Source organism: Nelumbo lutea, chromosome 7 (assembly GCF_056320005.1).
Source record: "Nelumbo lutea isolate HS-2025 chromosome 7, American lotus-T2T, whole genome shotgun sequence".
In the NCBI taxonomy this organism is placed as follows: Eukaryota; Viridiplantae; Streptophyta; class Magnoliopsida; order Proteales; family Nelumbonaceae; genus Nelumbo; species Nelumbo lutea.
Genome location: NC_142690.1, coordinates 47,335,001 through 47,352,856, shown reverse-complemented (window position 1 = coordinate 47,352,856; position 17,856 = coordinate 47,335,001). Strand labels below are relative to the sequence as shown.

Here is a 17,856-nt window from a genome sequence, read left to right as displayed (position 1 = left end):
ATCCATCCTTAACCAATGCCCAATTGGTCGCCCTTTGATCACTACATCCTCTACCTTTTGTTCTTTAAATATTCTAGCATTTTGTTCACACCAAGTAAACCATAAAACAGTTACTCTTGTGCAATGTCCAATAATCTAACCCGATTTAGTGTGGGCTTGGAATTACATAGGAGAAAAACCATCATTGAATTGGGTGTAGTGTTAGGTAAGCCAAAAAAATTAATGTTTCTGTCAAGGTTCAAAGTATCGTTACACCCAATATGCATGAACATGTGTATCAGTTGTTTCAAACCACAACTTTTTTTTTAAATTGGTCAGGGGGTCTGTCTTAGGCCTGCCAACCCCCTGAAAATGGTCAAAACCCCTGTATTTCTTGTATTGAGGACTTTCTGATAGGATATGATACACTAGATATGTGGTGTTTTGTATCAAAATTATGGACCTTGGTTCGAGTAACAAATAATCAAAGAAAATTAAATAATAAATGCATAAAAATAAGAAGATCCAGCAATGGAGAAGAAGAAGACAGGAAAGAGATGTGAGGTCCCACTTGCTTTAATTTTTACTAATGTCTCAATCATTATTATGCCTTCTCGAGTTGTCTGGGACAGAACATAATAAATAAAATGGAATAAATAGAAAACAAGGCCCAACATACCTAAATAGAAAACAGTCCAATAAGGAACAATTTCAGGCCCATAAACTGAAAGAATAAATAATCTAGCTCAATCAACAAAAAAAAAAAAAAGATTGAAGAAATGATTCCATACCTTTGCAGAGTAGGAGCAAGAAAGGAACGAGTGGTTAGCGTCTTACCCATTCTTGAAACAGAGAATGCACTCACAAGATGAGATGCACCACAATTTCTGTTTTGTTGTAGCATTTCAAAGTGTTGATTACCTATAAGCTATAATGTTGCTTCCTAACAGATTGCCTAGATTTTTTGTGGGGCTATGGCCCTTCCATAACTCCTTATTTGGAGGGGACTTTGTGGGTCCATAGGTATGAACTTAAAGAAGTTTTAATATCTAGCAACAGGAATGCAGGTGAAGGTTCAATGCATTACAAGATTAGCCAATGCTATGGCTGATGTGTTGGCAAAACAAGGGGTGAATAGAAATCATTTATTTTGGGTTGAATTGTAATGATCTTGTTACGAGGAAGAGATAGTTTGTCTTCTTACCATTGATGTATATCACATTGTACATTATGATTTTTAAGATTTAATAAATTCAAGTTAGTTATCAAAATAAAAAAGAAGAGCAAAAAATACTTCCCAAAAGTTGACCCTAATATATTACATTGCACCACTTTTCTACATCCATCACCTCTTTTATTTTATTTTTTTAATTTTCTGGATAACTCACTAGTGACTGATGGACCCTCTGACCCTTATTAACAGTAAGAACTCTTAACATTTTTATCAACTCTATTAGGTAAGCCTACAACTAGCAGTTAGTATTTCTATTTCATCACCATGGAGTACGGTCTTGAGCATCTGTAGGCTGTAGAAGAGGTGCTGCTTCTGCTTTTTGAATGAGCTGCTATACAACTATTTGTCCTTCTCATTTTGAATGTTGTCCAAATTTCATTATGGCCAACTAGTCCTTGCTAGTCACTTGGTAGTTTCAGGTATTTTGAATATTAAACAATTTCTAGCACCATCAATAGCAAAATACATGTTTCAGGCATTGGTGGTTCCTATAGTTGTTGGAACCATCAGCAAACTTTTTGCTAACTCTTGCATGACACTGCTCTTCATTCTATAGAGAGATATCATTTACTAGGCCTGGCTTCCAACCAACATTCTTAGATGGCTCCTCTTGCAACACCTGTTGGAGGTTGTGGAAGCACTTTGTATCTGCAGTCATTGTGTATAAATTATCCTTGGTCACTATTGGTGGTGGAAATTGGTTAAGATTTAGAACATGTTGAAGTTGCCAAGTGGCTACAGGGACTGGTGTAGTGAAGTAATGTTTGCACAACATCCATGTTAGGAAGGGCAGCTGGTTTAGCAGCTTCTTGTTCAGACAACTATGGAAGCATCTTTTCCCCTCCTCTAGATGCTTGGGTTAATACTCCATGGTTAGACCTGTTCACGGGCCGGGCTTTGCCTCTTTATAAACAGAAAATGACCAGGCCCGAGCCCCGAGCCTGGCCTGATCATCGGGCCTAGATCTTGAGCCTGAGCTTGACCTTATATAAAGTCCAAAGCCCAATCTGGACAGATATTTTATAAGTTATTAATTATATATTATATAATGTTCTATATATTATAGTATATGTAATACTTTTTCACTACTAATTTTATTATTACATAATATATATTATATATTATTAATGCATATTATATTTTTTATTATGTATAATATTATTGGGCCAACTTATTTGGGAAAGCCCAAGCCTGGCCTAGAAAATAGTTAGGCCTAGATTTTTAGAGCCCGAGCCTAAGTCCGTGGGGTAAACAGGGACACTATTATACTTGTTTTTCATTCTGGGTCAACTACCTTAGTGAGATTAGACTCTAATCTTCTCTTCTAAGAGAGGTTTGGATGTTTCTCCTAATCCTAGTCCCTCTTTCTCTTCTCTTATCTTCTTTCTGGTCTGAATACTAATACAACTCTGTTACATGGTATCAGGCAAGGAGATTAAGGAGGCTTCTTCTTTCTATTCTATCTTATTTCCTTCGAACTGATTTTTTCCTGGTTAGCTAAACCCTAGTTCTCCTGATTGGCCTAGGATTTTCTCACTTTCTGTTCTCACTTTGCTGAAGTTCTCCTGAACTTTCTGTTTGATAAAGTTTAAGCTGTTCTCTCTGCTGTTGCGAATTTTGACATCAGATGTAAGAGAGTGATACCCATTCAACTCATTCCTAAGATTCCTCAGGTGTGCTCCTCCAACCTAATTTGATCTACATCCCTAGCCACTAGATTGCTGTTCTCTTGTTATTGTACAAGTGATTGTCACTCCTAGACCCTGCACATTATATCTTGGTTGTCATCCTTGTGCTACATGGGCTGCTGACACATGGAAGAAGAAGATGAAGGAAAATCAAATTTAAAGTTCATATTAAAGTATAGAAAATCAACATATTCATGAGAAGAAAAAGAAGAAGGAAAATAAGATTAAAAAATATAGGGGATGAACCCTTATTTTTGTTAGAAGAAGAAGAAGAACTCTCTAACAGTATAGTATCTTTTCAATCATCTTTGTTACAGATCATTTCTCTGGAATGTTGCACCATCAGATTTCTCCTTGAAGACATTGGATTAGCCTGAAATCTTAGATCTGGTGTCGCCTAGAGCTAATCTACTGAATCCTTTTGGTTTAATTTGCATCAATTTTTATTTTGAAGGGTTTCGATCCACTTTTCAGTTTGGCAGAATACTACAATTACCTTTTTTGGACCTTGGCTGAAAAGTAGTCTCTTTTTTACCCTCTGGTTTGGATTTTATTGATTTCCTGGAAGTGTGCATTGCTGTCTTTTGTCCTTCAATGTCATCAGAAAGGATGGAGGTTCTCCTTATTAAATTCAATGGAACAAACTATGCTTTATGGAAGTTTAACTTTCAATTCCATGTCGAAGCCAAGGGTCTTTGGGGATATTTGGATGGTTCTGTAGCTAAACCTGATGATTCAGATATTAAGAATCTTAACCATTGGAAGATCGACAATGCAAAAATTGCATCATGGATCCTAGGATCAGTCAAAACCGACATTGCAATCCCTATGAGAGGGTACATGACTACCTATGAGATGCAGGAGTACCTTGAGAAAGTTTATCAGCAATTGAACACCTCTAGACAGTACAAGATAGTAATTGACATCTTCTCATATTATCAGGGAGAAAGGAAAGTCTAGGAATACTATGTAGGGTTTATTAACCTTTGGACAAAGTATGAGTTAGTACACATGGGAAAGGATCCGTCAGACTGTTGCGTGAAGTATATGAACACTTTTATAGAAGGAAGATTATGCATTTTCTAATGCATCTCAGGCTTGAGTTTGAAGTTGTTAGATCTAATATCCTGAGCCATGGAACACTTCCTAGGATTCCAACATTGATGTTGTCTTTCTGGCAACAAAACTAAAAGGGAAGGACTTCTCTAAAGTACAGTGCTATGAACATAAGGAGTTTTGGCATGTTATCTCCCATTGCAAGGAATAGAATACATGCACTTATTACAAGCAATTTGGCCATATCATTACTGAATGCCCTACTCGGCCTCAGAAGATGGAGGATCAAATTAGAAGAAAGGAAGGTACAAGGCCTATTAGACTACTGTAGATGGATCAAATGCCTCCTCTATTACTTTTGTGGTTGGCCAAAATGACACCTCTAGTGGCATGTCTGAAGAATGGATTCGACAACTCATGTCCTTGGTCATCTCCTCAGCCTTCTCTGCTATTGGCTTGTCTAGTAAGTCACCAACCTATTGTCCTTCACGAAATCACCTCTGGTATATTGACCCATGAACCTCTAACCATATGACAGGGGCCACACTCGGTCAGTATCCCAAACCCCATCTTCCCAATAAACACATTGTCACTGCAAATGGTGAAAAATTAGATATACTTGTCTGTGATGATTTGTATTTATCTACCTCTAAGTCATCTCCATTTCATTTATGTCTTGTGTGTGTAGTGAAATCATATGGCTTTGGGCTCTTCTACTTGAAATACTTAATGAACCATCACCGTCTGTTCCTCTCTATGCAAACAATGTTAGTGCAATCAAAATTGCCTCCAACTTTGTCTTCCATGAGCACACCAAACACATAGAAGTTGATTGCAATTTAATCTGCGATCTCCTTCTTGAGGGTGTTATATCTCTTCCTCATGTCTATTCCCTGCTCCAATTGGCAGACCTATTGACAAAAGCAATAACTCGGGCTCAACATCTATTTTTCATAGACAAACTGATGCTTATTCCTAGGCATCAGGGGGAGTGTAGAGACGGTGAGAAGATCTAGCTGCAAGGCTATTTTTGTACTTTTACTTCTTTTGTTGTACATCTATTTTCTATACTCTTTCTTTTATACACTAAGGGCAGACTTGTCCTTTTATCTTTAATATAAATATCTCTTTTAGGGTGTTGACAGTCACAAGGTGACACATCCACCAAACTGTTTGTTCTTTTTCTCTTCTGTCTCTGTCTTTTCGACTTGACTCTAACAAAATCAAGTCCATGGAGGCTTTAAACCATAGATAGATTTTTGGAACTTATAAATCTTGTCTTCATTTCTAAGAATAAATGTATTAGAAGGGGGATCCATATATACCTCTTCTCTAACTTCAGCAGATTCTACAGTTAGGCTGAATATTAAATTGGTATATGGTTTTACCATGTTTATCCATATTGACTCCCTTATATGGGCTTTGGGCCCCATTCTTTTTTATTTATCAGAAAATTTGGAGGCACTTTAATATGTCAGTTTTGATTGATTGGGCAAATTCCTGTGGAGATTTGAATTCTACTTTACATTTATATTCTTGCATATTGGAAAATAATTTTCTCAATGATGTAAAGCTTAGCTAGATATAAAATAAAATTTCCTGTTATTGTTTATTTTCTTTATTTTTAATGCTGTTTTATTTCCAAATTTTCATTTTCTGCAGTGCTCCTGTTGCTCGACTAAATGCTTTGGTCTATGCAACCTGCTTTGCTGATGGTTCAAGGTAATTTTGCAAACCATCATTTGGTAATATCGACAACAAAATAGGTTCTTTATTTATTTTCTCTGAGATATTATTTAGTCAGGGAGACAGACCTATCCAACATGAATTGTCTCTGTTTGATGTTTGTAGTTCTGCTGATTTGGCACTAGCATATGTCAAACTTATTCAACATCTTGCAGTATACAAAGGATACAAAGGTGACATTGAATTATTCATCATCTCACAAGTTGTCATGCTTTGTTTTTAGGGTAAAAGACCTAAATCTCCCCTGAGGTTTTTAATAAATGCTAGAACCTCCCCTCTCTTTTTTGAAAAACTTGAACCTTCCTAGAGTACTGGTGTAATTTTCAGTTACGTGATTAAACCCGCTGCTACTTTAACCCAGTGCAGTGCACTTGAAACATGAAATGAAGAAAATGAAATAGATTTTAAATTTAAGTTAAAAAAAAATAAAATGCGATAAAAAAGATAAAAGTTGAACCTTCATTCTACAAAGCATCCTCACAATTTTAGACTCATTCTACAAAGCATCCTCACAACATTAGAATGTCGCTCAAGTAATGAACCTTCAGATTTGATTTTCATGGGTTTGCCGGGTGCAGCTCTGGCTGGAACATACATTTGATGATGAAGAAAGAAGGGTAGACAAAAATTATGAGGGATATTTTGAACGGTGGCAGAACTGGGTTTTTGAAACATTATTAGGGACACGTGATGTCTCATACAAACAGATTACCACAGATGGCTAATGGATGGTAATATTTATCCAATAACATCATCAGATTGGGGAGGTTTTAAGTCCTTACTGAAAAAGGAGGGGAGATTTTAGCATTTATCAAAAACCTCAGGGGACATTTAAATATTTTACCCTTGTTTTCATTTGTACATGTGTGTACTAAATAGCTTATTTGTTTTTCTTTGTTAGACATCTCAAGTGTCTTTATTCTCATTCCTTACCTATCAAAAGAAAAACATTGCTGCATAAAGAAAAAATTCTTGGTTTTCTTAGCTAGAAACTCATTTGAAACTGTTATGTAGTTGTATAGCTGTTCCAGTGGGACATAAAATTAAATCTTTTAGTGTGGTTATATTGAAGTTTTAAAATGTCGGTATTGGTGGAAGTGTCGGTCATAAATACACCTTTTTAGATGTTGATTGGAAATATTGTAAACATTATAGACATTAGGGAAGCATTATGAAATATGCAAAAAAATATACAATTATATTTTATGAAATGGTAAAAGAAGCATATATACACCCTTTTATTTTATTATTTTATTCCAAACTTTCAAACAAGGCCAATCAATTAAGGTTAACAGTCAAAATAATGCATTGCAAAGTTATCCTGTAGACTTTGCGAGTTATAATTACATAATAGAATGTGCAAATTATTCTAATAGATCAACCAAATAATCTATTACACAAATAAAAGCTACGATTTAACATCATCTGCATTAGGCCGGCTATAATAGTCACTCAATATGTCTACAATACTGTTGCTAACTCATCATGTTATAATACCATTTTGTTTACTCCTACACATAGTGCTAGTAATTTTCATTGGAGAATATGCTGATTCCAGTAATATTTTGTGTTGGTACCCATGGAAATGGAAATGTCTAAAATCAACTCTGCAGAACTCAAATCTATAAAAACGCTGCCATAAAAAGGAAACCCAGATCCTTAAACAACCATCACAAAGTAACCCAAGCAACCAGGTTAAAAACAAGATGTTTAAATTACTTAAACCTCCCCTGTACTATGACCTATGCTTATTTCTCCATTGGTGTATTGAAGAATGAAACAACGACACCCTATAATTTATTTGTTCTAGACAAAGATGGTGAAATTACCAGTACGCCCTTTGTAAGTGGAAGTGTTTACTTGTTTTGATTTAATGGAGATTGATAAAATTCAGATGTAGTGTCTGTACGATTTCAGATAATAATAAGACGACGAAGAAGGGGAAGAAGAAGAAGAAAAGAGAAGGAGAGAAACTGTTCTAGTCGAACTAGAGAGAAAAGATCACTTCTCTATTTGGCCAGACTTTATTTATATCTTTCTAAACAAAACAGAATTACTCTTATGCCCTCAGTTAAGTGAGAGTCACATCAGCTAACTTAAGATCTACTCATAATTACATTTAACATATAACTTAATGTAAAAAGCCTATACTACCCTTCTACATCCGACTCTAACACTCCCCCTCAAGCTGGTTAGTATATGTCATATAGTCCCAACTTGTTACATATGTAGTCCACTCTTCTCTGACTCAACCCTTTGGTAAACAGATCTGCCTATTGATTTTTTGTGTTCACATATGTTGTACTTATCACTCCATTGAGCACCTTCTCATGTACAAAATGGCAATAAACTTCTATATGCTTCGTTCTTTCATGAAATACTGGATTAGAGGAGATATGAACTGCAACTTGATTATCGCAATATAATTTCGTAAGAGTGTCAATCGAGTACCCCATTTCCTCTAGGAGATGCTTCAACCACACTAGCTCACATGTTGTGTGTGCCATGGCTCTATATTCAGCCTCTGCACTACTTCTTGCTACCACTTCTGCTTCTTACTCTTCCATGTCACTTAGTTGCCACCAAGAAAAGTGCAATACCTTGTAGTGGACCTTCTGTCAGATATGGAACCGGCCCAATCAATATCTGTGTATCCCTCTATCTCAAGACTTCTTCTACTCTTATATAACAAACCACAACCTGGAGCTCCCTTCAAGTACTGCACAATCCTTAGAACCGCCTCCTAATGTGGAATTTGAGGATTCTGCATAAACTGACTCACTATACTAACTAAAATGAGATATCGGGTTGAGTGATTGTTAGGTAATTCAGCTTACCTACCAACCTTCTGTACCTTCCAGGATCTTCAAACTCCTCACCTGCATCACTACTCAACTTAACGTTCGGTTGCATGGGTGTTTTAGTTGGTTTGTCCCCTAACAACCCTGTTTCTTCTAGCAGATCAAGGACATATTTCCTCTGGCACAGATTAATACCATTCTTGGACCTAGCTACTTCTATCCCTAGGAAGTATTTTAATTTGCCAAGATCCTTTGTCTGGAAGTGATCATGCAAGTAAGTCTTCAACCTGTCAATCCTTGGGTCACTTGGCTGGAAGTAATCATCGATATTCTCTTTTTCTATGTCAAATTCATCTTCGTCTTCCAAATGAAGTTGGGAATTTGACGTTCTAGGTCTTTTAGAATTGTTTGCCTTGGGCCACTTGGTTCGTAACTGTCAAGTTGAGCTTGGGCTTCTAGATGTTTTATATCTTAGTGGCTCTTTAACTCCAGAAGCATGAGCAACATCTCCCCATGTTAATGAATCACCATCATCAAACATCAAATCATCTTCAGCCCCATCCATCTCTCCCAATAACCACTCATTACTTTCATCAATATCCTTTAGAGAGATGGGATCGGTATAACTGTGTGAATCAAAACTCTCTTTCAGCATCTGGTTGAACTTAATAAACACCAAATCATTTAATCGCTTTTGATCCAAGCGATTCCTCTTTTTGGTATGAATCTGTGAATTCATAAAATAGCATTGAATTACTAAAAAATTTGAAATTTAAATGTAAAATATAAATATAAGATAAATTACACAAGTAAATTTGTTAAAGATATACATGCTCAAACACACTCTAGTTCCATTTGCAATCAGATGCGCTGCATGTTAAATTAAGAATTTTGATAGCAATTTTTTGTAGATTTGGAGCTGAAGCACCAAATGCTGTCCACCAATCAGCTGAAAAATATAAAGATTAACTAAATGAGCAAATTTACTATATAAAAATAGCAATTATTAAATTAACTAAACACAAATATTAATTTACTATATATGAATATTTACCCGGTGCTTTTATCTTTCTCTGTCAAATAGCCATGTTATTACCAAAAATCCCTTCTGCATTCTTATACCTTGATAATTCATCAATGATTGTATTCAACTTGTTCTTGTCACTTTCAAACATCTGGATTACTTTATAAAGGCCATTTATAATCTCTTCATCTGAATCAATTCTTTCTGCATTGTCATAATAAAATTGAGGGTTCAAATAGAAACCAGCCGCATGCAATGGTTGGTGGAGCTGACAATCCCATCTCCTATCAATAATCTCAAAAATTTCTGATATCTTTTCCCTTTTACCATCAAATGCCTTTGAATTGCTTCCTTTGCTCTATTAACAGCCTCATAGATGTAACCCATAGCCGGCTTGTTTTCACGATCTACCAAGCGTAAGACATGAACAAGAGGGCTGCACACCTTAAGAATATATATAATATTATTCCAAAATGAAGGCATCATTGCTGTCTCTGCAATCCTTCTACCCTTTGCTTCCTTTGCCCACTTGCTATTTACTCCACTCAATAGAATTGAACATCTCCTTCAAGTTCCTGTTTTGCTTAAAAATGCTTTGTAATGTAAGATAGGAAGTAGCAAAGCGGGTTTTGGCTGGCCTAATCAATTCCTTTTGACTTGTAAACTTTCTCATCAAGTTCCATAGGCCCGGATGGTTGTATATGTATCCCGTTAGTGCTATAGCCCTCTCAATAGTCCTCTTGACATAACATAACTTGCCAATGTCTTCCAGAATGAGATCCATACAATGGGCAACACACGGTGTCCAAGTCAAATGAGGATACTTAGCCATCAAATATTTTCCTAATAACACAAAAATAATAATTTAAGAAATAAGACAATGAAAACCAAGTAAAAGTTGTAAAGAAAAAAACAAGTTAGAAAATGTACCCGCCAAAATATAGTTTGAAGCATTATTGATTATCACTTGAATGACATTCTTTTCACCAATCCTCTCAACCATCTTCTCAAGTAAATTAAACAACTTCTCAGCTGTTTTTATATCACCCGATGCATCGATGCTTTCTATGAACATCGTCCCAGCATGGCTATGGACCAAAAAATGGATTAGGGTTCTATCTTTCTGTCAGTCCATCCATCAGACATTAGAGAACACCACCACTTTTCCCATGCCTCCTTATGATGTTGTAATAATGTCTTCGTGTATTCAACCTCCTTTTTCAAGAAAGGAAGCCTTGCTTCATAATAGCTTGGGATTTTTAATCAAAGCCCAAATTGCCCAATTGCTTCCACCATAGCTTCAAAGCTTTTCAAGTGAATGGTATTTAAGGGAATACCCGCTTGATATAACCACCTAACAAGAGGTATACAAACTTGTTCCCTCCCTTCTTTGTTATATGTTTCAGTGATGGTGGTTTGTTTCATTCATTTTTGTTCCCTTCTCATCTCTACAACTTGCTCCAGACTAGGTGTTGTCAAAAACTTATCCATAGGCCCTTTTTTTGTCTTTTAATGGGTGGCTTGGAACTTGATCCAGTAGATGTAAAAGGCTTAGGATATGAATTAGAACTACCACCAACACTCTGAACTTGTACATCATCATCATCCTCAATTTCAATCATATTCTCGTGATCATCAAAATCAAGGATCCTATTCCTTTCTTCCATCATCATGTTTTCTTTTACCGTTCTTTTCTTTTGCATAAATGCCAAAATTTTTCCTTGACTTCTTTAGGGCACTTGGTACATCCCTTAACATTCCTCCTTCCACCAACAATGTGCTCTTTTGCCCTATAGATTCCTCCATTAGTTACTTTTCCACGGAATTTGCAGGTGACTGAGTTTGTATTATTAGGGTCTTGTAGAGAGCAATACTTCCATGATGGATCTCTCCTACTAGTTTCATGAAAAGTATTGCCTTCATCCATATCTAGTTGTACAAAAAAAAGAGGAAACTAAATTAATATTTAATAATCAATCAAAATAAAAATATATAATAAAACGAAAACCAATCAACTAAAATAGCTAACCGAGGAAATAGAGATCAGTAATGCTAATGCATAATGCTTAATTTCTTTCTTTTATTTTTATTGAAGGTTCAATACTTCAATCTGTATTCTGTATTTCTGTACCAGAAGTTCAGAATATAATGCAACAAAAGTACAGAACTGAAGTCTGAATTGAACTAAAACAGAAGTTCATACATATTTGAATTGAAAGACCATAGTCCATCCACTTCTGGGACAGAGCCAGGACTGGGAGCCCTGTTTTCGTGTAAAAAAAGAATTGAAAAAAAGAGAAGAAGAAGAAGGGGGAAGAAAGAAGTAAAGAAAAAATTGAAAATAAAAAAAAAGAATGGGGTGGAGCCTTGCTTTACTATTTTCAAATTAATATTTGCTGATAAAAAAAAACAGTGTGTAACAGTGGGGCAGGGTTCTATTTTAGTGTGAAACAGACTAGGAAAGAAGAAGAAGGGGGCGAAGCCCCTGTTTTAGTGTAAAACAGTTCCAGAAGAAGGGGGCGGAGCCCCTGTTTTAATGTAAAACAGTTCCAGAAGAAGAAGAAGAAGAAGGGGGCGGAGCCCCTGTTTTAGAGTAAAACAGTTCCAGAAGAAGAAACACAATGAAAAAAAAGATTGAGCTGAGCCCCTGTTTTAGTGTGAAATAGACAAGGAAAGAAAAAGAAGAAGAAGGGGGCGGGGCCCCTGTTTTAGTGTAAAACAGTTCCAGAAGAAGAAGAATTGGGCGGAGCCCCTATTTTTCTTTGAACAAGAGGGAGGAGAATAAGAAGAAGGAGAAGAAGAAGAAGAAGAAGAAGAAGAAGAAGAAGAAGAAGAAGAAGAAGAAGAAAGGAAGAAGAAGGGGGCGGGCGGAACCCCTGTTTTCAGTGTAAAAAGTGAAGAAACAAATAAAAAAAAAATTGGGCAGAGCTCCTATTTTTTTGTGAAGCACTTGATGCTGAAGGCCTGAAGAGTTGAAGACGCTGCAGTTGGTTGTTCGACTGAGGGATGGCCTCTGATAATCGAACTTCGAAGGTGGCTGTTCAACTGAGTTGAAGGCCCGAACTTGATGATCCAAGAAGAACGTGGGGGTTGAGGGCTTTGAACTTTGACATTCTAGACTTCGACTGATACTAGGAGTCTGAGAAGATTTTTGTGAAAGCCTTGCATGGCAAGTTTTTTCTCTCTCGATTGGGTCGTGGATTCTTTCTTTCAAATTTGCTAGACCATATCTCAATATTTTGGCACATAAAAGGAAATAAATAATATATATGATTATAATCATCTATAAAAGTAAATTTAAAAACAAACAAAAAAAACGAAGGGCAACGTAAAATAGGCGCTCGCTTGGCCCGCCTGGTACCTGGCCTAAGGCGCACACCTTAGGCGAAGAGGCGAGCGCCTTCCTAAAGTCTGGCCGCCTTGATCCATGCGAGGCCCCTACTCTGGAAAACGCCTCGCCTTGTGCCTTAGGTGCACCTTTTAAAACACTCTACATACCTTATCACTCTCCCCTTGAGCGACAAACCTTGGTGGTTGCTCCATGCACTTCCTCAAAGAGATCACCATGTAAGAAGGCATTCTTGATGTCAAGCTGAAACAAGGGCCAATCATATATAGCAGCAAGAGAGATCAAAACATGAACGGAACCAATTTTGGCAACAGGAGAAAAGGTGTCTGTGTAATCGATACCATACAACTGTGAATAACCTTTGGCAACTAACTAAGCTTTCAACCGTTCAACACTCCCATTAGGCAAATATTTAACATTGTATACCCACTTACAGCCTACAACATGCTTACTAGGCAGAAGAGTGGCGAGGTCCCACGTATGAGTATGAGTCAAGGCCGAAAGTTCTTCCTCCATTGCTCGGCCCCACACTAGAGAAGTGAGAGCTTCATGGACATCCTTTGGAACTGAGACAAAGGACAACATAGAAACAAACTAGTGATGGGAAGCTGAAAGGTGAGATACAGAAACATAATTGGAAATGGGGTGAAGAGTGCAACTGCGTTTAATCATGGCTAGAAATAAGGGGTGGGGTTGGGGTGGGAACAACTACTGGATCTGTTGATGGTGACGAAGTTGGAGGAGGAGCCGGTACCTGACGATGCGTATACACTTGCCGGATGGGTGGTCGCTCAACAGGAAATTGCATTGGAGGCAAAGACTTGGTCACAATTGGGACAAGAGGAACGGGGTCCTCAACAGGAACTGACAGAGGAGGTGATAGTGACGGAAAAGAAGAAACACTTGGCCCAGAGAAAAAAGGAACAGACTCAAAGAATGTAACATCAGGACACACAAAAAAACATTGGGAATTGGGATTATAACACTTATACCCTTTTTGAGTCCTGGAATAGCCAAGGTAGACACACTTACTGGATCGAGCATCTAACTTGTCCATTCCAGGCCCAAGATTATGAACAAAACACACACACCCAAAAACTCTAGGAGTAAGAGGAAAAGGACACAAAGTAGGAAACAAAACGAAGAATAGAGATTGACCTTTAAGGATAGACATGGACATGCGGTTAATAAGGAAGCAAGATGTAAGCACAACATCACTCCAAAAGTGTTTGGGGACATTCATATTGTTAATGTCAATTGTGTAGGGGTATTTTAGTCTTTATATTTATGTTTAAATCTGCTGATATGTAATGTTTCTGTTCGATGATGTGTCCCATACTTAAGTGGGGACAAAGTAGTCTTTTGTTATTATGGACAGAAACATATAAATTCAAAGTAGTCCCATACTTAAGTAGGGACAAAGCTGCTGTTGTCGAACCACCTTCATCAAGGTAATACAGTCCACTAGCTTAATGCCCTCCACCAGTCTTCATCCTTGTCGTGAGATCCTGAAACACACAAGAAGAAGGGTAAAAAGTGATAGAGCAATTAAGAGACTTGGTCAATTTATTAACAGATATCAGGTTAAAGGGAAACTTGGGAACATATAAAACTGAGAATAGGGATAATGAGTCTGTATCAACATTACCAATACCACATATGGAAGATGTAGAATCATTGCCAAGAGTAATAGATTGTGATTTGGAAGATGGAAAAAGGGATGAAAACAAACCTGGAGTGCTAGTCATATGATTGGAGGCTCCATAATCTAATGGGAGGGTTTGGATGCCAGACAAGCCATACCCGAGTGTGCAAGGGTAGCCGTGTTCTGTTGAGGCGTACCTTGAATGAACCGCTCATATTCATCTTGTGGAACACTCAACATCTCCTTTTTGGAGACATCTGTAGATGTAGAGGGTATTTGATCAGTTTGCTGAGATTCCTGTCTCAAACCACCACTAGTTACGGCTACATGATTTGCCCAGGTTAAAGGTGGGCCATGTAGATCATAGCAGAAGTTGATAGTATGCCCTTACATACCACAATGTGTACCCCTCCTCTAACCATTACTATGTCCTCTACCATGGGCTCTCCCTGAGTCTTGACCTCCAACATGACCACCACCACAACTGTACATGCCACCACCACCACCACCACTACCACGGCCAAATTGACCTTCTCGAGCTCCTCCTCTATCTCCACAGTCTCCCCCTCTAGTTACCGCAAAGGTAGACCTATTTGATATAGTTGAGTTCTTTGTGGGTCCAACCGAGATCCTCCGGAGATGAGCAAATACTTCTTCAAGAGAGGGAAGAGCAGATCCACCTAGTATTTGTGCCCTTACCGGTTCATATTCAGACTTCAACCCTACTACTAATCTGGTCACATCCAAATTCTCTCTCTGTTGTTGCTGAATTTTGACATCAGGTGTAAGAGGGTGATACACATTCAACTCATTTCGCAGATTTCTCATACTTGCATAATAGTCTTCAAGACTCTGATTCCCTTGTTGCAAATTGAAATACTCTTGGTATAGTTGGTAAACCCTAGTAGTGTTGTCTTGTTCAGAGTAAAGCTTCCTTGCATAATACCAGACCTCCTTGTTTGTATCTAAAAACATGAAGTTCACACAGATTTTGGGTTCCATACTGTTCCATAGCCATGTCATAATTTGAACATCCTCTTGCTCCTACTCATCATATCCCTGAGAATCAGTTGGGGGTTTATCTTCCCCCATATGCTTCACTTTCTTTTTAGCTTTCAGAAAAACTTCAACAGATTCAGCCCAGGGCACATAATTCTCACCATTCAGTTTTATAGATGTCATCTCCACATTCAACTAATCAGAAGGGACCATTACACTGGACTTGCATTCACTTCTGTCTCCCATGACTGCACAAGGAAAAAGGGGAATACCACAAGTTTGTCACTCTTTTTCATTAATTAGTCACCACACTACACACCAACGACTGATTACTATTAGGGTATCTATTATCCTAGGTTTCAGCAACAACACTCACAGTAGTTCACCACTTTTAGCAACACCACCACCACTGTCTTCCACTTTCAGCACCATAAACCCTCACAGTACACCTCACGAACTGGAAATTTGGTTCTGCAACACATCACAATTTGTTTCTCACTGCTACTCTCACAATTTGGTTCAGCAATCATGTAACCGTTTCACCAAATGTGCACTGTCACCATCCTCACACCTGAAACCAGCCCTCTTCAAATTGCCGAGTAGAGGGTTTTCTACCAACCACACAAAACCACAACAATTTTACTCACTGGAGGCATGAAAACCCCCAGAAGAAGAAAACAATCAGTCCTTTTTTTTTTTTTTCTTTCTGAGAAGCTCCTAGCTATCAATAAGAATTCTGCAAAACTCTAGAATAGAATGCGCTGAATAGAAGGAAAAAAAAAGGACATTGATCTGAAGTTAACCTGGCTCTGATACCATGATAAGAAGAAGAAGAAGAAGAAGAAGAAGAAGAAGAACACCTAAAAAGAGCTGAAATGATAAATGTTCACTCTACTGTTGTTGTCCATGGAAAAATTGGGGTACCATATGTTAAAGCATAATGCCATTATTTTCCATTATAACTTTAATATCAAACGCACGGAAGATGTGTAGTTGTTTTGATCCTTAAGACAAAGGGATAAATAAGCAATGGTCATAGTAGAGGGGAGGTTTAAGTAGTTTTCAGAAATCAGAAGGATGGTTTAAGTAATTTACTCCAACAAAATCCATTATGGATGAGACGGCACCATGATCACAGCCCTCAAGTTAGAAATATGAATCTGACTCAAATAAGCAAATGCTTTCCAGTGCCTATGAGGAAGCCTTCTCCTTCCACCCTCTACATCTGCCTAGGGCTGTCAATGCCTGCTTATTCAATTCTGAGTTTGAAATCCAGTTCAGTTAAGCCTGATTTGGTTCTCAAAAAGTCAGACTATTTATAATTGGTTAAATTTCAATGGATTGCCATCCAAACTGATTTAGTTTCCAGGTCTGACAATATCAGTATGTATTAACCTGCCACCTGGAGGAAAATTTAGGTTGGTTCAATTCCAAACTTGTTAAGTTCTTAAAAGCTGTTGACTTTGTCATCAACCCCTTATTTTTTGAATGGTAAGATAAGAACCCGTCAACCCAGATGAACAAATCAGTGAATCATTCAACCAGTTCAAGATCAAGTCAAGAGCCTAACTTTGACCCTTGACACTTGGGGTGCAGAGAGTGACAAAGGACTGCTTTAATTTCTTCAAATATTAAATGTATTTTGACTCTTTAAGATGATTATACCAATTCCTAGTATTAAAAGTATAAAAAAAAAAGAAAATTGCAAAATTTTTGTGTGAACCCTGTTGCCCCCACTCCTAGAATGGCCAGCTTTTCCCAGGACCTTCTACAAACCGCTTCTCCCCCTTTCATCTTATTTTTCGTGTTCAAGGCCTGCATTAGGATGCCTTGTGATCTATCCTGAAGGATATCTTTTCAAATACATATTAGATGTTCTCTTCTTCTTGATGGGCTAGCTGAGATGGTATATTGCAGACTTTATCTTTTATTTTTGGAAGTAAACTCAGAAGAAGCTCCTTCTATAGTCATGATTGGCTTTGACATTCTAACACATTACTTTTTCAGAAGCATTTTCTGCTATGAAGTTAGCAGAAGAGAAATTCTTATCTGTATCAAAATCACGAATGCAGCTGCTAAAGCTGCAATTGCTCCACGAGCGTGCTTTACACCGGTGAGTCTATCATGTTTTCTTCGTATTGTATGGATTTAATATCACATGGTTATTTTTGTTTACTAAAATACCTGGAATATAATTCAGAGGACATCTTAAATTAGCTCAACAAGTCTGTGATGAGATTGGAGTGTTGGCCTCCTCTGTTACTGGGGTTGATTTGGAGCTGAAAACTGAAGCAAGTCTTCGCCATGCTCGCACATTACTTGCTGCCAAGCAATT

The 17,856-nt window shown here is 37.5% G+C and overlaps 1 protein-coding gene across 1 annotated transcript in view; it reads left to right on the top strand.

Annotated features, from left to right (window-relative positions):
• The window catches only part of LOC148846277 (anaphase-promoting complex subunit), an 89,738-nt gene that overhangs the window by 50,286 nt on the left and 21,596 nt on the right, over positions 1–17,856 (top strand). Inside the window, exons 13-16 of the mRNA XM_088952878.1 lie at positions 5,620–5,679; positions 5,809–5,876; positions 17,529–17,634; positions 17,722–17,856. The exon at positions 17,722–17,856 is cut by the window's right edge and continues 7 nt beyond it. Coding sequence (XP_088809004.1) covers positions 5,620–5,679; positions 5,809–5,876; positions 17,529–17,634; positions 17,722–17,856 — 369 coding nt within the window. The remainder of the gene's footprint in view (positions 1–5,619; positions 5,680–5,808; positions 5,877–17,528; positions 17,635–17,721) is intronic.